General features: G+C 44.0%; 1 protein-coding gene across 16 annotated transcripts in view; it reads right to left on the reverse strand.

The window, feature by feature from the left end:
- hspg2 (heparan sulfate proteoglycan 2) overlaps positions 1 to 22,424 on the reverse strand; it is a 199,816-nt gene that overhangs the window by 53,602 nt on the left and 123,790 nt on the right. For 13 of the 16 annotated variants that reach the window (XM_045696271.1, XM_045696262.1, XM_014146820.2 and 10 more), the window contains 8 exons: positions 14,461 to 14,531; positions 14,215 to 14,282; positions 13,491 to 13,631; positions 12,048 to 12,239; positions 11,487 to 11,525; positions 1,190 to 1,459; positions 1,002 to 1,082; positions 56 to 139 (listed from right to left, as the gene is read on the reverse strand). In XM_045696271.1, coding sequence (XP_045552227.1) covers positions 56 to 139; positions 1,002 to 1,082; positions 1,190 to 1,459; positions 11,487 to 11,525; positions 12,048 to 12,239; positions 13,491 to 13,631; positions 14,215 to 14,282; positions 14,461 to 14,531 — 946 coding nt within the window. The remainder of the gene's footprint in view (positions 1 to 55; positions 140 to 1,001; positions 1,083 to 1,189; positions 1,460 to 11,486; positions 11,526 to 12,047; positions 12,240 to 13,490; positions 13,632 to 14,214; positions 14,283 to 14,460; positions 14,532 to 22,424) is intronic. The other 3 variants (XM_014146825.2, XM_014146824.2, XM_045696265.1) reach the window with 2 other exon arrangements.

Consider the following 22,424-nt stretch of genomic DNA (forward strand, 5'->3'; position numbering starts at 1 on the left):
GAACCCAAAAACCCAGGCATGGTGCAGGAGGGCTGGGTCTGGCTCGTACTGTTACCTTATCCCATTTGAACTGATCTGGAAGCTGCCAGTAGAGGGTGTCATCCGGGTGCAAGCTGAAACGTTTGTAGACCAAAGCGTACTGGGGCAGAGCAGGAAGGAGAGGCATGAGAGAGCAAGCCAGAGACAGAGATCAAAAGATAAGCAAGGAGAGAGATAGAGGCATCGCAAGCAGGCAAGCATGACAGAGTAGAGTAGAGCAAACTTTTAGAGAAAGGGTTTACATTTTGGTCCTCTACTACTTAACTACTACTTGGTAACAAAGTGAGACTCACACCATGCATTGACTAGCAACTATAACAACAGATTCCTGTGTGTGTAATGGGAATATCACAGCTTGTTAAGGTGACTGTGTGACGGGTGTATATGTTTAGACCCTTGTACAGTAGAATTATAATTACAGATCCAGTACTACTCTTTAAGTGCACAATTACGGAGTATGACTTTAACAGCAATTAGTGGGTTCTCTGTGCTTTCCAGAGGAAAATGCCACCCTGGTTAGCCATGGAATATATGCACACACTGCTCTTTTCAGACCAATCTTCCCTTTCTGGTTCTTTCGAAATAGACTCTAACATTTTGCCAATACTATGGTGAACTGTACAGGATAACCCTGTGAAATATGAATTCTTATGATTCATGAATCGATAACTTGATCAGTTGTTGATTTACCTTCCTGGCTACAGTATGTTATCGCATGGAAGGTGGCAGTTTCCTCTGTGTGTGCCAAGGGCAGGGACATGCGTTCAGTCAGTCAGTCAGACAGTCAGTCTATCAGTCAGTCAGTCTGCTAGTCAGTTAGTCAGTCAATCATCACACAGTCAGTCAGTCAGCCATTCGCCTGTCCATCAGGCAGCCAGCTAGCCGACCGGCAAGACAGTCAGTCAGTCAGTCAGTCAGTCAGTCAGTCAGTCAGTCAGTCAGGCTGTCACTGTCATGTCTACCAGGCTGGAGACCACAGCAGGCCTGGGGCCACTGTGAGCACTAGGAGGACCCACTATGTTCTTCGTCCCACGCCGTTTAGTCTGTCAACAGGACCAGGCCCAAACAGAGAGTAAATCAGTCAGCAACAACCACAATAACACATATGGATGAGCTAAATAAGTATGTTTGAGGGTTATTTTAGATGTACCTGGAGTCGAGGGGAGGGGCCGGGGGAGGCTGGCTGAGGCCTTGTAGGCAGTACCAGGGAGGAAATACCAGAGGGGGAGGAAGAGGGAGAGAAGGGCCTCATGGGGGTACGAGACCCAGCATGATAGGAGTGGCTGGGGATCTTCCTCTCAGAGGAAGACGAGGAAGAGGAGGAGGAGGGAGGGAAGGGAGGAGAGACTGCCGGAGAGCCTTTGTCGCCAAAGTTGGAGATAATTTCCCAGATCTCATCATCCAGCTTCTTCACTTGTTCCTGGGGGAGAGGATGGGGGGGGGGCTCAGGGGGGTTCCAAAACAAGACCTCTCATCATGCAAGGTAAGAGACACACCAAGCACTGGGATCTTGGGGTGTAGGTAAGATTCACACCAAGCACTGGGATCTTGGGGTGTAGGTAAGATTCACACCAAGCACTGGGATCATGGGGTGTAGGTAAAATTCACACCAAGCACTGGGATCTTGGGGTGTAGGCAAGATTCACACCAAGCACTGGGATCTTGGGGTGTAGGTAAGATTCACACCAAGCACTGGTTGTCTTGGGGTGTAGGTAAGGAGACATTCTGTCCTGCGCTTATCCAGGGCTACACCGCCGTGGTGTGTACACAACTTCACTCACTGGGGCCATTCAACTTCCTAGTTTCTATAATCCTAAAACATACAAAATCATCCACACGTCTGCCATTAGACACAACATGGCTCTCTTCTCTTCACATTCCAGATAGTCTCACATGCTCATTCAGGTCTGTTTGCAATACACACATGCCTTTTTACGACATGCATCTGGTACATTTACTGTCAATGTGCTGCAGTTGCATTCATGCTTATATCTACCATGCTACTGTAAATGTTCAGTCGCATATCTAAGGATGTTGGGATTATCTTTTGGTAATGTCATGGAAAATCCCAAAAGACAATCCATAATAGGGGAAGGAGGTCCCACTGGTGGTTGGTTTCTATTATTGTTAGTAGATGTTAGTAGATGTGCTGTATGGACGGAACAGTGTGTGGCTAGACTACAGTAGGAATACCTGGCTAGCTCTTTTGGCCTGGGTGGTGCCATTACCCTTCAAAGACTTCACTAAGACCCAAATGGACGTATCCTTCCTCAGCTGCTCCTCTGTCCAGGGAGAGTCTCTCTAGTTTTGTGAAAAAAGCAAGGCTCCTATGATCACTTTCTACTTTCCTATGGAGGAGCCAGTGGACACTTTAGAACTAGAACTAATGGAAGGCTTTTAGAATTTAACTACTGTTTATGGTCACAGTAATGAATCAAAGATGGATGTCTGCAAAGCTCCTTATGACTCATTCACTGCAGTACAGTTAAGTACTGTACATCTGAGTCATCCACTATGTGAATGGTCTATTAAACAGAGTGCCTTTTAAGTAAGCAATTTTGTGTAGCGTGTAACCTACCATATTCTATCCACATACTGTCAATAATGTCTATACATCCCATCACACATACTGTAAGTTTGTTCATTACAGTGACAAGACCAAGAATGGACCGTTTGGTGGGTCACATCCTGTGGAATATTCTAGCGGATTTGTCTGTGGGCTTTAAAAGCAGGCGCACTGAGAAGCAGACTGAGATGCTTTTGACAGGTGAACCATTGAAACGTTATTGGGATGCGTTAAACAGCCACTTTGAACACATGAAGAAGTAACTATTACAGAAGAGAGAGTTATTTAATACGATTATTTTGTTCCATTCAAGACGTGTCCATGATTTGAACTATTTCAGTAACATCTTTAGGTCATTCCAGGTAAGTACAACTGTTTATACTAACCGCATATCAGCTTACATAGTGTGCAGAAAACCGATTGTTGTCGCCCATATGCAAATATTATAAGCATTTCAGTAATGATTTTGGGATGAGATGTTAGACAAGCAGGTGTCCACATACCTTTGGCATGTAGTATATATACAGTGGGGAGAACAAGTATTTGATACACTGCCGATTTTGCAGGTTTTCCTACTTACAAAGCATGTAGAGGTCTGTAATTTTTATCATAGGGACACTTCAACTGTGAGAGACGGAATCTAAAACAAAAATCCAGAAAATCACATTGTATGATTTTTAAGTAATTCATTTGCATTTTATTGCATGACATAAGTATTTGATCACCTACCAACCAGTAAGAATTCCGGCTCTCACAGACCTGTTAGTTTTTCTTTAAGAAGCCCTTCTGTTCTCCACTCATTAGTTCTCCCCACTGTATATATATATACAGTACCAGTCAAAAGTTTGGACACACCTACTCATTCAAGGGTATTTCTTTATTTTTTACTATTTTCTACATTGTAGAATAATAGTGAAGACCTCAAATGAAATAACACATATGGAATAATGTAGTAACCAAAAAAAGTGTTAAACAAATCAGATTCTTCAAAGTAGCCGCCCCAGTAGTGAATGCATACATTTCATACGTTTTTTCTCCGTACTGGTCCACCGTAGTTTTGATGTCTTCACTATTATTCTACAATGTAGAAAATGTAAAAACCCTTGAATGAGTAGGTGTGTCCAAACTTTTGACTGGTACTGTATATAAATATCTATGTATATTTAAATAAACTCAGCAAAAAAAGACACATCCCTTTTTCAGAACCCTATCTTTAAAAGATAATTCACAAAAAGCCAAATAACTTCACAGATCTTCACTGTAAAGGGTTTAAACACTGTTTCCCATGCCTGTTCAATGAACCATAAACAATTAATGAACATACACCTGTGGAACGGTCGTTAAGACACTAAAAGCTTACAGACGGTAGGCAATTAAGGTTATAGTTCTGAAAACTTAGGACACTAAAGAGGCCTTTCTACAGACTCTGAAAAACATCAAAACAAAGATGCCCAGGGTCCCTGCTCGTCTGCGTGAACGTGCCTTAGGCATGCTGCAATGAGGCATGAGGACTGCAGATGTGGCCAGGGCAATAAATTGCAATGTCCGTACTGTGAGACGCCTAAGACAGCGCTACAGGGAAACAGGATGGACAGCTGATCGTCCTCGCAATGGCAGGCCACTTGTAACAACACCTGCACAGGATCGGTACATCCGAACATCACACCTGTGGGACAGGTATAGGATGGCAACAACAACTGCCCGAGTTACAGCAGGAACGGACAATCCCTCCATCAGTGCTCAGACTGTCCGCAATAGGCTGAGAGAGGCTGGACTGAGGGCTTGTAGGCCTGTTGTAAGGCAGGTCCTCACCAGACATCACCGGCAACAACGTCGCCTATGGGCACAAACCCACCGTCGCTGGACCAGACAGGACTAGCAAAAAGTGCTCTTCACTGACGAGTCGCGGTTTTGTCTCACCGGGGGTGATGGTCGGATTCGCATTTATCGTCGAAGGAATGAGCATTACACTGAGGCCTGTACTCTGGAGCGGGATCGATTTGGAGGTGGAGGGTCCGTCATGGTCTGGGGCGGTGTGTCGCAGCATCATCGGACTGAGCTTGTTATCAATGCAGGCAATCTCAATGCTGTGCGTTACAGGGAAGACATCCTCCTCCCTCATGTGGTACCCTTCCTGCAGGCACATCCTTACATGACCCTCCAGCATGACAATGCCACCAGCCATACTGCTCGTTCTGTACGTGATTTCCTGCAAGACAGGAATGTCAGTGTTCTGCCATGGGCAGCGAAGAGCCCGGATCCCCCCATAAATGTCGGGAATTTGCAGGTACCTTGGTGGAAGAGTGGGGTAACATCTCACAGCAAGAACTGGCAAATCTGGTGCAGTCCATGAGGAGGAGATGCACTGCAGTACTTAATGCAGCTGGTGGCCACACCAGACACTGACTGTTACTTTTGATTTTGACCCCCCCTTTGTTCAGGGACAGATTATTCAATTTCTGTTAGTCACATGTCTGTGGAACTTGTTCAGTTTATGTCTCAGTTGTTGAATCTTGTTATGTTCATACAACTATTTACACATGTTAAGGTTTCTGAAAATAAACGCAGTTGACAGTGAGAGGACGTTTATTTTTTGCTGAGTTTATACATACAGTTGAAGTCCGAAGTTTACATACACTTAGATTGGAATCATTAAAACTCGTTTTTCAACCAATCCACAAATTCCTTGTTAACAAACTATAGTTCTGGCAAGTCAGTTAGGACATCTACTGTATCACAATTCCAGTGGGTCAGAAGTTTACATACACTAAGTTGACTGTGGTTTTAAACAGCTTGGAAAATTCCAGAAAATGTTTTCATGGCTTTAGAAGCTTCTGATAGGCTAATTGACATAATTTGAGTCAATTGGAGGTGTACCTGTGGACGTATTTCAAGGCCTACATTCAAAGTCTGGTTCATCCTTGGGAGCAATTTCCAAGTGCCTGAAGGTACCACGTTCATCTGTACAAACAATAGTACGCAAGTATAAACACCATGGGACCACGCAGCAGTCATAAAGCTCAGGAAGGAGACGCGTTCTGTCTCCTAGAGATGAACGTACTTTGGTGCAAAAAGTGCAAATCAATCCCAGAACAACAGCAAAGGACCTTGTGAAGATGCTGGAGGAAACAGGTACAAAAGTATCTATATCCACCTTAAAACGAGTCCTATTGTAACGGCTGTCTTCTGTAGAAATGGACCAAGGTGCAGCAGGTATGTGAATACTCATCTTTAATTAAAATAAAGGAGTAGAGCATCCACTTAACAATTCAAACAATATATACGACAGGAACAGTTTTGCAGGCACACAACACGCAGTGCAAAAACAACTACCCACCAAAACCAAACAAACACACACCTACTTATGGGACTCCCAATCAGAGGCAACTAGAAACACCTGCCTCCAATTGAGAGTCCAGCACCCAAAACTACACATAGAAAAACAAACCTAGAACCTATACCAAACTAATACACCCCACTACACCACACACAAAACCCCATAATACAAAAACAAATATACCTCTGCCACGTCCTGACCAAATATAATAGAAATAATACCTAAATATTGGTCAGGACGTGACATTACCCCCCCCTAAAGGTGCAGACCCCGGAATGCACCTTAAAAGAAAACACAAAAAATCCCCATTACCCCAACAAAACCAAAAAGCAATACCCCCTAAACAATAAGGGAGGGAAGGGAGGGTGGCTGCCGTCAACGACGGCACTGTGCTACACCCTCCCTCCCCAACCCACCTATCCTGGAGGTGGCTCCGGTGCAGGACGTGGACCCTGCTCCACCCTCGGCGTCGCCCACTTCGGTGGAGCCGATAGCTGCGCCAGGCAGACGGACCCCTCGAGCCGGGCCGGAGGACAGGAGGGCCCCTCGGGCTGGGCCGGGGGACAGGAGGGCCCCTCGGGCTGGGCCGGGGGACAGGAGGGCCCCTCGGGCTGGGCCGGGGGACAGGAGGGCCCCTCGGGCTGGGCCGGGGGACAGGAGGGCCCCTCGGGCTGGGCCGGGGGCAGGAGGGCCCCTCGGGCTGGGCCGGGGAACAGGAGGGCCCCTCGGGCTGGGCCGGGGAGCAGGAGGGCCCCTCGGGCTGGGCCGGGGAGCAGGAGGGCCCCTCGGGCTGGGCCGGGGAGCAGGAGGGCCCCTCGGGCTGGGCCGGAGAGCAGGAGGGCCCCTCGGGCTGGGCCGGAGAGCAGGAGGGCCCCTCGGGCTGGGCCGGAGAGCATGCGGGCCCCTCGGGCTGGGCCGGAAGGCATGCGGGCCACTCGGGCTGGGCCGGAAGGCATGCGGGCCACTCGGACTGGGCCGGAAAGCATGCGGGCCACTCGGGCTGGGCCGGAAGGCATGCGGGCCACTCGGCTGGGCCGGAAAGCATGCGGGCCACTCGGGCTGGGCCGGAAGGCATGCGGGCCACTCGGGCTGGGCCGGAGGGCAGGAGGACCACTCGGGCTGGACCGGAGGGCAGGAGGACCACTCGGGCTGGACCGGAGGGCAGGAGGACCACTTGGGCTGGACCGGAGGGCAGGAGGACCACTCGGGCTGATCCTGACAGGCCGGGCACCCTGGCAGATCAGGGCAGGCGGGCACCTCTGGCAGAACCGGGCAGTCCGGCCACTCTGGCAGAACAGGGCAGTCCGGCCACTCTGGCAGAACAGGGCAGTCCGGCCACTCTGGCAGAACAGGGCAGTCCGGCCACTCTGGCAGAACAGGGCAGTCCGGCCACTCCGGCAGAACAGGGCAGTCCGACCACTCCGGCAGTTCAGGGCAGTCCGGCCACTCCGGCAGTTCAGGGCAGTCCGGCCACTCCGGCAGTTCAGGGCAGTCCGGCCACTCCGGCAGTTCAGCGCAGTCCGGCCACTCCGGCAGTTCAGCGCAGTCCGGCCACTCCGGCAGTTCAGCGCAGTCCGGCCACTCCGGCAGTTCAGCGCAGTCCGGCCACTCCGGCAGTTCAGCGCAGTCCGGCCACTCCGGCGACTGTTGACTGGCGGGCAGCTCCGACGACTGTTGACTGGCGGGCAGCTCCGACGACTGTTGACTGGCGGGCAGCTCCGACGACTGTTGACTGGCGGGCAACTCTGGTGACTGTTGACTGGCGGGCAGCTCTGGTGACTGTTGACTGGCGGGCAGCTCTGATGACGACTGTTGACTCCTGATGCGTGGGGCAGGTATTGGACGTACCAGCCTGGAGACACGCACCTCCATGCTAGTGTGTCTAGCGGGAAACACCGGACCGAAAGGGCGCACTGGCGGTCTTGAGTGCAGGGTTGGCATCACCCCTTCCGGCTCGATGCTCCCCTTGCCCTGGCACCTGCGGGGCGCTGGTACTGGGCGAAGTGGGCTGTGCGTCCGTATAGGCGAGATGGTGCGCACCTCAGCGTAACATGACGCCCTCCACCTCGTACGCACCTCCCTGTAGTCACGGGTAGCTGGCTTACGGCTCTTCCATGGCCTGGCCAAACTACCCGTGTGCCCCCCCCCAAAAAATCTTGGGGCTGTCTCTCGGGTTCCCTTAGCTCCCTTAACTTGTCCGCCCAGAATTTTCTTTCGTCCTGCCAGGTCCATTCTTCCATTTTCTTCTCCTGTGGCTTCCTCCTCTTCTGCTGCTTGGTCCTTTGGTGGTGGGTAGTTCTGTAACGGCTGTCTTCTGTAGAAATGGGCCAAGGCGCAGCAGGTATGTGAATACTCATCTTTAATTAAAATAAAGGAGTAGAGCATCCACTTAACAATTCAAACAATATATACGACAGGAACAGTTTTGCAGGCACACAACACGCAGTGCAAAAACAACTACCCACCAAAACCAAACAAACACACACCTACTTATGGGACTCCCAATCAGAGGCAACTAGAAACACCTGCCTCCAATTGAGAGTCCAGCACCCAAAACTACACATAGAAAAACAAACCTAGAACCTATACCAAACTAATACACCCCACTACACCACACACAAAACCCCATAATACAAAAACAAATATACCTCTGCCACGTCCTGACCAAATATAATAGAAATAATACCTAAATATTGGTCAGGACGTGACACCTATATCGACAAGGAAGAAGCCACAGCTACAAAACCGCTATAAAAAAGCCAGACTACGGTTTGCAACTGCACATGGGGACAAAGATCGTACTTTTTGGAGAAATGTCCTCTGGTTTGATAAAACAAAAATATAACTGTTTGGCCATAATGACCATCGTTATGTTTGGAGGAAAAGGGGGAGGCTTGCAAGCTGAAGAACACCATCCCAACTGTGAAGCACGGGGGTGGCAGCATCATGTTGTGGGGGTGCTTTGCTGCAGGAGGGACTGGTGCACTTCACAAAATAGGTGGCATCATGAGGGAGGAAAATTAAGTGGATATATTGAAGCAACATCTCAAGACATCAGTCAGGAAGTTAAAGCTTGGTCGCAAATGGGTCTTCCAAATGGACAATGACACCAAGCATACTTCCAAATGTATGGCAAATTGGCTTAAGGACAACAAAGTCAAGGTATTGACGTGGCCATCACAAAGCCCTGACTTCAATCCTATAGAACATTTGTGGGCAGAACTAGAAAAGCGTGTGCGAGCAAAGAGGCCTACAATCTTGACTCAGGTACACCAGCTCTGTGAGGAGGAATGGGCCAAAATTCACCCAACTTATTGTGGAAAGCTTGTGGAAGGTTACCCGAAACATTTGACCCAAATTAAACAATTTAAAGGCAATGCTACCAAATACTAATTGAGTGTATGTAAACTTCTGACCCACTGGAAATGTGATGAAAGAAATAAAAGCTGAAATAAATCATTCTCTACTATTATTCTGACATTTCACATTCTTAAAATAAAGTAGTGATCCTAACTGACCTAAGACAGAGAATTTTTACTAGGATTAAATGTCAGGAACTGTGAAAAACTGAGTTGAAATATATTTGGCTAAGGTGTATGTAAACTTCCGACTTCAACTGCACATATATATACATATTTAAATACATACATACATAAATACAGTGCATTCGGAAAGTATTCAGACCCATTGACTTTTTCCACATTTTGTTAGGTCACAGCCGTATTATTTAAAAAAGAATCCCCTTATCAATCTATACACAATACCCCATAATGACAAAGCAAAAACAGGTTTTTAGACATTTTTACTAATTTCTTTATATATTTTGTTCAAAAATACATTATCAACATAAGTATTCAGACCCTTTGCAATGAGATTTGAAATTGAGCTCAGGTGCATTCTGCTTCCATTGATCATCCTTGAGATGTTTCTACAACTTGATTGGAGTCCACCTGTGGTAAATTCAATTGATTGGACATGATTTGGAAAGGCACATACCTGTCTATATAAGGTCCCACAGTTTACAGTGCATGTCAGAGCAAAGACCAAGCCATAAGGTTGAAGGAATTGTCCATAGAGCTCCGAGACAAGGTTGTGTCGAGGCACAGATCTGGGGAAGGGTACCAAAACATTTCTGCAGCATTGAAGGTCCCCAAGAACACAGTGGCCTCTATCATTCTTAAATGGAAGAAGTTTGGAACCACCAGGACTCTTCCTAGAGCTGGCCGCACAGCCAAACTGAGCAATCGGGGGAGAAGGGCCTTGGTAAGGGAGGTGACGAAGAACCCGATGGTCACACTGACAGAGCTCTAGAGTTCCTCTGTGGAGATGGGAGAACTTTTCAGAAGGACAACTATCTCTGCAGCATCCCACCAATCAGACCTTTATGTTAGAGTGGCCAGATGGAAGCCACTCCTCAGTAAAAGGCACATGACAGCCCGCTTGGAGTTTGGCAAAAGGCACCTAAAGACTCTCAGACCATGAGAAACAAGATTCTCTGGTATAATAAAACCAAGATTGAACTCTTTGGCCTGAATGCCAAGCTTCACGCCTGGAGGAAATCTGGCACCATCCCTACGGTGAAGCATGGTAGTGGCAGCATCACGACGTGGGGATGTTTTTCAGGGACTGGGAAACTAGTCAGGATCGAGGCAAAGTTGAACGGAGCAAAGTACAGAGAGATCCTTGATGAAAACCTGCTCCAGAGCACTCAGGACCTCAGACTGGGGCTAAGGTTCACCTTCCAACAGGACAACGACCCTAAGCATAAAACCAAGATAATGCAGGAGTGGCTTTGGGACAAGACTCTGAATGTCCTTGAGTGGCCCAGCCAGATCCCGGACTTGAACTCGATCGAACATCTCTGGATAGACCTGAAAATAGCTGTGCAGCAACGCTCCCCATCCAACCTGACAGAGCTTGAGAGGATCTGCAGAGAAGAATGGGAGAATCTCCCCAAATTGAGTCAGATTTTAGAAAAAGGCCGTAACCTAACATAATTTCGAAAAAGTCAAGTGGTTTGAATACTTTCCGAAGGCACTGTATATATATATATATATAGATATATATATTTGTTTATTCCATTTTTTTACTTTTATATTTGTATGTATTGATGTGTATTGTTAGATATCACTGCACTGTTGGAGCTAGGAACACAAGCATTTAGCTACACCTGCAATAACATCTGCTAAACATGTGTATGCAACCAATAAAATGTGATTTGATCTTAAGCTAAAATATTACTAATATTGTGTGAAAATAGAGCAAGTACTGGATGTTGATTGCTGCTACAACTGTGCTAAAACTAGGAAAAAAATGGAGGTCATTGGAACACTATACAGGCAATCCATGCATCTCAAACACAGTTGTGTTATGGTTTATGTATGAAACATTTACCAAAATACTGGACACCAATCAGTACGATCAATTGCCAAATCACACCAATCCTTTGTTTGAATTACAAACTGACATTTTTGTCATCAATTGTTCACAATAAGTCTGATACTGCACAATCATCACCACACGACAAGCACCACTCTGGTTTACCTGATGTGCTCGTCTCATACGAGCAAAGAAAGCTTCCTTCTATAGAGTGGGCAGGCAAACCAAGAAATAAAGAAACAATTAATGTTGCTGCTTAACGAACCATAATTTCATCAATACCAATGAAAATGTAATCATGTCATGGTCTCTAAAAGTAGATGCATCAACAAGCAAAGTACTGTCTACTATCTCAGAGACTGCTAAGGCTAACACCTTCTGACGAGGTTCTAACTCTAGTAATAAATGGTGAATTCATGGAGTATACAACCAAACTCTGTCTCCACACTATGAGGACATTGGCCCTCACTCTCAGTGTCCTCTGCTATAACTCATTTAGCAAACCCATTTCACAGCAAGAGAAGATCAGCTCTGACTCAGAAAGTCAGGCTACTTAATTAAGCAGAAATTGAAAGAGAACATTGATCAGGAATGTAGAAGTTTTCTGCACGAGTAGAAGCCGCTTTCCATCATAGAGAGCACCTGGAAGCTGGGATTGAGCTGAGGTCTACAGGAGTATGGAACGTCTCTGCTGGCCAGTTGGCCAGATCATTATCTGTGACTCACCTTGTCCCCCTGGTAGACCCCAGGCAGCTGCCAGTAGTGGGGCTCCTGGCCTAGGTAGTCAAAGTTGCTATAAGAGAGCTGTGTGCCATCGGTGGACACTTCCACAGTGAAGCCGGTGGAGATACGGTTGGTGTGCTGCCGGTTGACCAAAGCAAAGCCCTGGAAGTTGCCAGGGACAAAGACGGATGACACCTGCAGGACACACAGGAAGGAATAATCAACCAGTCTCACTCAGAGAGACAGGAAAAGCTTCAGAAAATTGAATCAGTTTAGTTCAGTTCAGTAGAGCGTTATTGGCAATTGGAGTGCTCTCAAAGTAGCTGTAATTATCTGTTTGTGTGTTGAATTGCCCATTCTTGAATTGGTCATTGTCACATCAAAGTCAAACAAATCTGTGACCAGGGACAGCCTACACTCTAAGTGCTCTGTTTAATTTAACCTTTATTTAAGCCGGGAGTCATGCTGAGACCACAGACTCTTTCGCAGATGAGCCCTGCATGAACACATATATAAACAACATTACACTATACATATCTATACTAAACAAAAATATAAACGCAACATGGAACAATGTAAAAGATTTTACTGAGTTACAGTTCATATGAGGAAATCAGTTATTTAAAATAAATAAATTAGGCCCTAATCTATGGGTTTTACATGACTGGGAATAAAGATATAGATCTGTTGGTCACAGATACCTAAAAAATATGGGCCTCGCAATGGGCCTCAGGATCTTGTCACAGGATTTCTGTGCATTCAAATTGCCATAGATAAAATGTAATTGTGTTTGTTGTCCATAGCTTATGCCTGTCCATACCATAACCCCCCCACCACCACCATGGGGCACTCTGTTCACAACGTTGACATCAGCAAACCGCTTGCCCCCATGCGATGCCATACACGTGGTCTGCGGTTGTGAGGACGGTTGGACATAATGCCAAATTCTCTAAAATGATGTTGGAGGCCGCTTATGGTACATAAATTAACATTCAATTCTCTGGCAACAGCTCTGGTGGACATTCCTCCAGTCAGCATGCCGATTGCACGCTCCCTCAAAACTTGAGACATCTGTGGAATTGTGTTGTGTGACAAAACTGCACATTTTAGAGTGGCCTTTTATTGTCTCCAGCACAAGGGTCACCTGTGTAATGATCATGCTGTTTAAGCAGCTTCTTGATATGCCACACCTGTCATGTGGATGGATTATCTTGGCAAAGGAGAAAGGCTCACTAACAGGGATGTAAACAAATGTTATCACAACATTTGAGAGAAATAAGCTTTTTGTGCGAATGGATAATTTCAGCTCATGAAACATGGGACCAACACTTTACATGTTGCGTTTATATTTTTGTTGAGTGTACATACAAATAAATTACACAAAAAAATACTTTACTCATATATTTTATTAAGGAAGTAGTTTCCTAGTTCTTGTTGCCTGGGTACCTGGTCTCTGTAGTGGGAGGAGCTGGAGCACTGCTGTGTGACGCCCATGCAGAAGCAGGACAGGCAGCCATCTTTGTTGTCTGTGCTGATGTGAAAGGTTCCCTGCTTACAGTTGGAGCAGGCAGGGCCCTCAACGTTCATCTGGAACACAATGATATATAGTGTGAGAGGGGAACTAACCATAGAAATAGAGCATTGACCTGAATGGGAATGCCATTCTAGTTATTCTATTTCTATGGGACAAACTATCTCATGGAGGTAACCCTCAGAAGTGGATAAGGATATTTAGATTTAGATTTAAAGAGTTTAATAATCCCATGTACAGGGATGCAGATGTAATTACAGGGTACAGGGAAATTCTTGCGCTCCGAGTTCCAACAACGCAGGACAAAGTGAAAAAAAAACAATACAAATATAATACAAATAGATAATAATAAAACAGAAATAATAATATATACACATTAAAAACCGTGGCAATGATAAATATCCATTGGGGTGGGGGCAGGGTAAATGTCCGTAGAGGGTGGGGAGAGGGGGGGACAGCAGAGCAGGTAGCGATGTGGTGGCTATTCAGCAGCCTGAGTCTGGGGGTAGAAGCTATTGGCCAGACTTACAGGTTTTGCCATGATGCTCCTATACTGCCCGCGTCTGAGTGATGGGCTTGGGGATGTCAATGAGGATGGTAATTATTATGAAGTACTTACAGAAGCCTTGGTTTGCTTACCTTGCAGCGACACACACCATTTCCATTGCATCCTTCACTTCCTCTCTGGTCACAGTTATAGCAGTTACCTGTAAACATGACACAGAGAGGTTTTCACTCTGTGTGCCTTCATTCTATCAAATACAATAATTTTAATTGTGTATACATGTCTGCAGCTGCAGCCTGTTAGCACTGTGTAATAACAATCTTAACTGCCCCTGAGGGGATAAATAAAGCTATATTGAATTGAATAATCCATACACATACCATTCAGGTCATTGTTGCCAACACTACACCTCTGGCCGAGCTGAGGGTTGCCTGTGTACCCAGAAGCACATCTGAAACGGAGAACGGCGAACACTTATACTTTAAAACAAACATTTCCAGTCAAAGAGGATACATTTTTTTAAACCAAAGGAAGGAACAATGGGGGCAGGAAACTGTGCGAGCTGTGTGAGGAGATAGATACGTGATGAGACTTGTCCTCACAGCACACTCTTGGCCCAGAGTAGACACATTTCTGTGAAAAGACTATGGATACAAGCTATACAATAGAGTTGTCACATTATTAGCCAACATCCAGAATTTATTCATTGTGGATGTCCGTTGGAGAAACTATTAATTTCCCAAGTCCTCTGCATGTAAATAATCTGCATTGTTTTATCAAACAGATTCAGACTCACAGAATAAGACATGCTTAAATACAGCTTTGTTCCACCACTTCCCAGATGCAAAAAGAGGATAAAAGATATGTATTGCCAATGTTGGCGATAGACACAGCCAATGCTACAACTCTCAACATGTGTCAAATGTTGAAACCATCGGCTGCTGATTGGCTGAACTACCAGAGTTATATAAAGTTATATAAAGCAATCTGTGCATTTGAACAACAGCGTAAATACACTTTTGCTTTTAAAAAACCGAATGACCACAGCTGCACATGCTGCCACTGTTTTGAACAGATTAGATGGTCCTTTTTAAAACGAGCAGCCAGCTCACGAACGGACCAGGGAGAATACAACAAGCATGCAGATACAATAAGTGAAAACACATCATCTAACTGGGGATATCCAGCTAAAATAATGTCACAAAGCATGATGCGCTAGCCGGTTAACTTTCATTCTGAAATAACCTCGTATTTCCGAGTTAGTCAGACAATAGTTTAGAAAGACTTGAAATTGGCGTGGGAGCTAGCAATTAGCTAGCAAGCCACCAGCTAGCTATAGGGAGCTAGTTGCTTATCAAAAGCAGATAACTGGTTAATTTGACAACAAACAAAATAGATTTCTCAATGTTTCTCAAAATGAATGTAACTAGCTAATTATTTGATCATGCTTTGTGATACAACAGGTTTCATTCTGTTTTAGTCACATAACATGTTGCTCTGTCACCTACAGTAGAACCTGATGAACACCGTGGGTGGAAACGATCAAATTGGCAAGTCACAGTCATGCTTTTTTGTCCTTCCAAAGGTTCTAGCTTGTGTATCCCTCTGTCCTTTGACTTTTGTTGGATGTAAATAGTCAAATGACTACCCAGACTATTTGCATTGCCCCCCCCCTCTTTACACCACTGCTACTCTCTGTTGTCATCTCTGCATAGTCACTTTAATAACTCTACCTACATGTACATGTCCCAGGACAGTCCATTTACTTAGTGCTGTTATTATATATGCTGTGAAAACTTGCGATTTTGTTGAGGGCAGTTCTCCGTCATTGCAAATAACTGGGAAAGCAATCCAAGCAATGTTCGCATGGCCTATGTGCCATGTTCGCATGGCCTACTGCTGCTGGCAGTCATTGAGAGGCAGAGTAGTCACTGAACAACTTGTTTTGAACAATATTTTTGAAACAGCTTAATTTACACATTTAACACAATTCTATGAGCATTTAAAACTTAATCCTTGAATTATATAATATACTGTATATACTCTTTAAATAAAAATATATACAGTACCAGTCAAAAGTTTGGACACACCTACTCATTCAAGGGTTTTTCTTTATTTTACTATTTTCTACATTGTAGAATAATAGGGAAGACATCAAAACTATGAAATAACACACATGGAATCATGTAGTAACACAGAAGAATTCTGTCCTTTGGTCTGATGAGTCCAAATTTGAGATTTTTGGTTCCAATCGCTGTGTCTTTGTGAGACACAGAGTAGACGAACGGATGATCTCCGCATGTGTGGTTCCCACCATGAAGCATGGAGGAGGTGTGATGGTGTGGTGGTGCTTTGCTGGAGACACTGTTGGTTATTTATTTAGAATTCAAGGCACACTTAACCAGCATGGCTACCACAACATTCTGCAGCGATATGCCATTCCATCTGGTTTGCACTTAGTGGGACTATCTTTTGTTTTTCAACAGGACAATGACCCAACACACCTCCAGGCTGTGTAAGGGCTATTTGACCAAGAAGGAGAGTGATGGAATGCTGCATCAGATGACCTGGCCTCCACAATCATCCGACCTCAACCCAAATTAGATGGTTTGGGATGCGTTGGACTGCAGAGTGAAGGAAAAGCAGCCAATAAGTGCTCAGCATATGTGGGAACTCTTTCAAGACTATTAGAAAAGCATTCCAGGTGAAGCTGGTTGAAAGAATGCCAAGAGTGTGCAAAGCTGTCATCAAGGCAAAGGGTGGCTACTTTGAAGAATCTAAAATCTAAAATATATTTTGATTTGTTTAACACTTTTTTGGTTACTACATGATTCCATGTGTTATTTCATAGTTTTGATGTCTTCACTATTATTCTACAATGTAGAAAATAGTAAAAATAAAGAAAAACCCTTGAATGAGTAGGTGTGTCCAAACCTTTGATTGGTACTGTATATATTTTTGTTTTACCAATCACAAGCGGGGCGCCGCCTCTAACGCCCTATTGGGCGGGCCGCCACTTTGATGAACTGAGGAACCCATTTGCACAAGTTTGCATTAAAAGTTACATTTCCATCTTAAAAGAACGTGTCACCAAAGTAAACCTTGATACAGAGAGCAGAGCAGAGAAAATCAACAGGAGAAGTAAGAGGTACAAAACTAAAGTCGAACTGCAGAAAGAGGCATCACATCTCATCATGATATGACACTGAGAAGCTGAGAAGAATTATGCCCATTGCCAAGCCAGCCCATTGCCTAAGCAAGCCTTCCACCAAAGCTCTGTCCAGCTGACAGGACACCCTGGAGGACAGCTACCCTAGCTTCCCCAGCTCTTACCTCGTCACTGGAAACCCCACAGTTGAAGGCCAACCAACGCACAGCTTCAACGGGACATAAATGCTATAAACTCGCTTTGGAAAAATCTGTTCAGTCTATCTTTACAGTAAGAAGCTAAAAATGTTTTTGGAAACTATCTGACCAATGCATGATGAAGGCAAATCTGGATATTGTTGATGTAATGTTGCTATTTGTGTTATGCTGTCACGTCCTGGCCAGTATAAGGGTTAATTGGTATTGTAGTTTGGTCAGGACATGGCAGAGGGTATTTGTTTTATGTGGTTCGGGGTGGTGTTTTGGAAAAAGGGTGTTTGATTTAGTATTTCCGGGTTTTTGGGTTATGATCTTTGTTTACGTATTTCTATGTTTATCTAGTTAGTTGTATGTCTATGTTTGGTTAATTGGGGTGGACTTCCAATTGAAGGCAGCTGTGTGGTGTTGCCTTCGATTGGAAGTCCTATATTAGTTGGGTGTGTTTGTTTGTTTAATTGTGGGAGATTGTTCTGTGTTTAGCCTTGTGCCTTGCCAGACTGTACGGTATATCGTTCGTTCGTTCGCCTGTTTTGTTATTTTTGTACGTTCATTTCGGGAAGTTAATAAATGTTCAAAATGAACAAACACAGTCCTGCTGCATTTTGGTCCTCCTTCACCGATGATAACCGTGACATATGCACAGTAAAGTTTTAGTACATTGAAGACACAAATTTGAAAAAAAGTGTTTATTTTAAGTACAATCACAAGGCACCAAGGGCATAATTAATGTCATAAAATACATATCTCATATACATGGACACATTTGCATACACAATCATATCTTAAAACATCCAATAAAAATAGAAGATGGAATTGAAACATAGATTTACACCTAAACATAGGAACGGACGATACCTCGGGCAAACTCACTTCAAATACTTGTGTAGTATGCGTATACTTGCATATATATATTTGCAATTTGTCTGTTTAATGGAGGTTATTTCTACAATTGGGATATTCTGCTCTGAAATGTAATACTCTCTAAATACTGTACGTATACAGAGCATTCGTTAAGTATTCAAACCCCTTGACTTTTTCCACATTTTGTTACGTTACAGCTTTATTCTAGATGGAAAATAAACAAAAAAATCCCTCAACAATCTGCACACAATACCCCATAATGACAAAGCAAAAACAGGTTTTTAGAAATGTTAGCAAATGTATTAAAAATAAAAAAATGAAATATCACATTTACATAAGTATTCAGATGCTTTACTCAGTACTTTGTTGAAGCACCGTTGGGCAGCAATTACATCCTCGAGTCTTCTTGCGTATGACGCTACAAGCTTGGCACACCAGTATTTGGGGAGATTCTCCCATTCTTCTCTGCAGATCCTCTCAAGCTCTGTCAGGTTGGATGGGGAGCGTCAGTGCACAGGTATTTTCAGGTCTCTCCAGAAATGTTAGATTGGGTTCAAGTCCGGGCTCTGGCTGGGCCACTCAAGGACATTCAGAGACTTGTTCCGAAGCCACTCCTGCATTGTCTTGGCTGCGTGCTTAGGGTCGCTGTCCTGTTGGAAGGTCACCCCAGTCTGAGGTCCTGAGCGCTCTGGAGCAGATTTTCATCAAGGATCTCTCTGTACTTTGCTTTACCATAAAGGTCTAATTGGTGGAGTATTGCAGAGATGGTTGTTTTTCTGGAAGGTTCTCCAATCTCCACAGAGGAACTCCGGAACTCTGGGTTCTTGGTCACCTCCCTGACCAAGGTCCTTCTCCCCCGATTGCTCAGTTTGGCCGGGCAGCCAGCTCTAGGAAGAGTCTTAGTGGTTCCAAACTTCTTCCCTTTAAGAATGATGGAGGCCACTGTGTTCTTGGGGACCTTCAATGCTGCTGGTACCCTTCCCCAGATCTGTGCCTCAACACAATCTTGTCTCGGAGCTCTACGGACAATTCCTTCAACCTCATTGCTTGCTTTTTGCTCTGACATGCACTGTCAACTGTGGGACCTTATATAGACAGGTGTGAGCCTTTCCAAATCATGTCGAATCAATAGAATTTACCACATGTGGACTCTAATCAAGTTGTAGAAACATCTCAAGGATGATCAATGCAAACAGGATGCACCTGAGCTCAATTTCAAGTCTGATAGCAAAGGCTCTGAATACTTATGTATTTTAATAAATTTGCAAACATTTCATAAAACCTGTTTTCGCTTTGTCATCATGGGATATTGTGTGTAGACTGATGAAGAAAAAATGAATTGAGTCCATTGTAGAATAAGGCTGTAACGCAACATAATGTGGAAAAAGTAAATGGGTCTAAATACTTTCCGAATGCACTGTAAGTCTTGAGGTAGTCTGACCCACTGGGCTCAAAGAAAAATAGCACCAAACAATATTTCAACAACTTTTGTATAATATAAAACTTTGAATATGGTAACTGCAGTGTTTAACCTATATTCATGCCATCGCTGCAAAAAATATTTGAAAAGTCGTTAGCGCAATGAATGGAATGCTATGGGAACAGCTAGCATGTCATTGTGCTAACGCTAGTAGCAATGCACCCCCCACTCCCCGCTACCCTTGCCACCTCTGTTCAAAAGAATGCAAGGGGAAACACTGAACTGTATATTTTTTCATGACAGGATTAGGCTATTGTGCAACTGATCTAATAGTCACAAAATACAGCTTTAAACACAGGAACAATGTTGCCTCTACATGAAGAAGTTCATTTCCACTCACTCAAAAACATACATTTTTCATAGATAACAAATATATAATAAAAGCATAAATATCAAATGTTGAAATTAGTTCAAGTTTTTTTTATATACAGTGCTTTGCAAAAGTATTCACCCCCTTGGCGTTTTTCCTATTTTGTTGTATTACAACCTCCAATTTAAATGGATTTTTATTTGGATTTCATGTAACGGACATACACAAAATAGTCCAAATTGGTGAAGCGAAATGAAAAAAATTACTTGTTTAAAAAAATGCTAAAAAATAAAAAATGGAAAAGTGGTGCGTGCATATGTATTTTTTGCTATGAAGCCCCCAAATAAGATCTGGTGCAACCAATTACCTTCAGAAGTCACATAATTAGTTAAATAAAGTCTACCTGTGTGCAATCTAAGTGTCACATGATCTGTCGCATGATCTCAGTATATATATATATATATATATATATATATATATATATATATATATATATATATATAAACAGATCAGAGCTGGGTTATAAAAAAATATCTGAAACTTTGAACATCCCATGGAGCACCATTAAATCCACTGTGAAAACATTGAAAGAATATGGCACCACAACAAACCTGCCAAGAGAGGGCCGCCCACCAAAACTCACGGACCAGGCAAAGAGGGCATTAATCAGAGAGGCAACAAAGAGACCAAGGATAACCCTGAAGGAACTGCAATGCTGTGGGGATGTTTTTCATCAGAAGGGACTGAGAAACTAGTCAGAATTGAAGGAATAATGGATGGCGCTAAATACAGGGATATTCTTGAGGTAAACCTGTCTTCCAGAGATTTGAGACTGGGATAGAGGTTCACCTTCCAGCAGGACAATGACCCTAAGCATACAGCTTTAACCACTCAAGTGGTTTAAGGGGAAACATTTAAATGTCTTGAAATGGCCTAGTCAAAGTCCAGACCTCAATCTAATTGAGAATCTGTGGTATGATGCACTATTTAGATGCACTATTGTAAAGTGGTTGTTCCACTGGATATCATAAGGTGAATCCACCAATTTGTAAGTCGCTCTGGATAAGAGCGTCTGCTAAATGACTTAAATGTAAATGTAAATGTATGACTTAAAGATTGCTGTACACCAGAGGAACCCATCCAACTTGAAGGAGCTGGAGTAGTTTTCCCTTGAAGATTGGGCAAAACTTCCAGTGACTAGATGTGCCAAGCTTATAGAGACATACCCCAAGAGACTTGCAGCTGTAATTGCTGCAAAAGGTGGCTCTACTAAGTATTGAGTTTGGGGGGTGAATAGTTATGCACGCTCAAGTTGACTGTTTTATTTCTTGTTCGTTTCACAATAAAAAATATATTGCATCTTCATAGTGGTAGGCATGTTGTGTAAATCAAATGATACAAAGCCCCCCAAAATAAACGTTAATTCCAGATTGTAAGCCAACAAAATAGGAAAAATGCCAAGGGGGTGAATACTTTTGCAAGCCACTGTAAATGTCTCTAATAATCAGGGATAATTTTGACAGGAATGGCCAGCCTTCCTAGAACAATGTGAAAAGAACCATAGGAACCATCTTGCTTCTGTTTCTTGTTCTTTTGGGAAGACTTTTCATCATTACCTTGGAGTAGTTTGAGCAGGTCCAGAACATTAGACTGGTACTCGGTTTTCTTCCTCTGTGGGGATCTCTTGGAACTAGTAGATTTGACTTTACTCTTTGTGGTTAACTTTGAACGCTTCAAAGAAGAGGTGGTTTTGGTGGATGCCAACGTGGTGAGAACCTTCTTAGAGTAACTTGTTTTGGCTTTTGACACTTCCTGGACTTTGTGGGACGGTGGGGCCAACTGGAATGTGTCTGGAGCAGTGGTTTTCCCATAACCTTTGTTTGGGTGGGATGTTTCTCTGACAACTGTTTCTGTGATTTTAACATTGGGTTGAATCTTTGAATCAGGTACAACTAATCTGAAAGCACTGTCTTTTTTATAACTGCTTCTAGAACGAGAAGCATCCTCTTCTTTTTTAGCAGCTTGATTACGTGACTTGGATGACGTAGGATTTTTTGACACCAGTGTTGGAGGCTTAAGTTTATGGGATGGTGGTGCCAGCTGATACTTAGTGGCAGCCAGGTCTACTTTAGCTTGCCTTGGTTTTGATTGACATGTCTGTGTTGAGCGCTTATTATCTGTCACGGGAATCTTCTTGACCATCGTAGTCTTTGTTTCAGACTTTGTTGCAGTACTTGGCCTAGCGCTGGGCTTTGTTGTACTATGTGGTCTAGTGCTAGTCCTGGGATTACTTAAGGTAGTACTTCGTCTTGTGCTGGACTTTGAAA

Source organism: Salmo salar, chromosome ssa15 (genome assembly GCF_905237065.1).
Source record: "Salmo salar chromosome ssa15, Ssal_v3.1, whole genome shotgun sequence".
Taxonomy (NCBI): domain Eukaryota; kingdom Metazoa; phylum Chordata; class Actinopteri; order Salmoniformes; family Salmonidae; genus Salmo; species Salmo salar.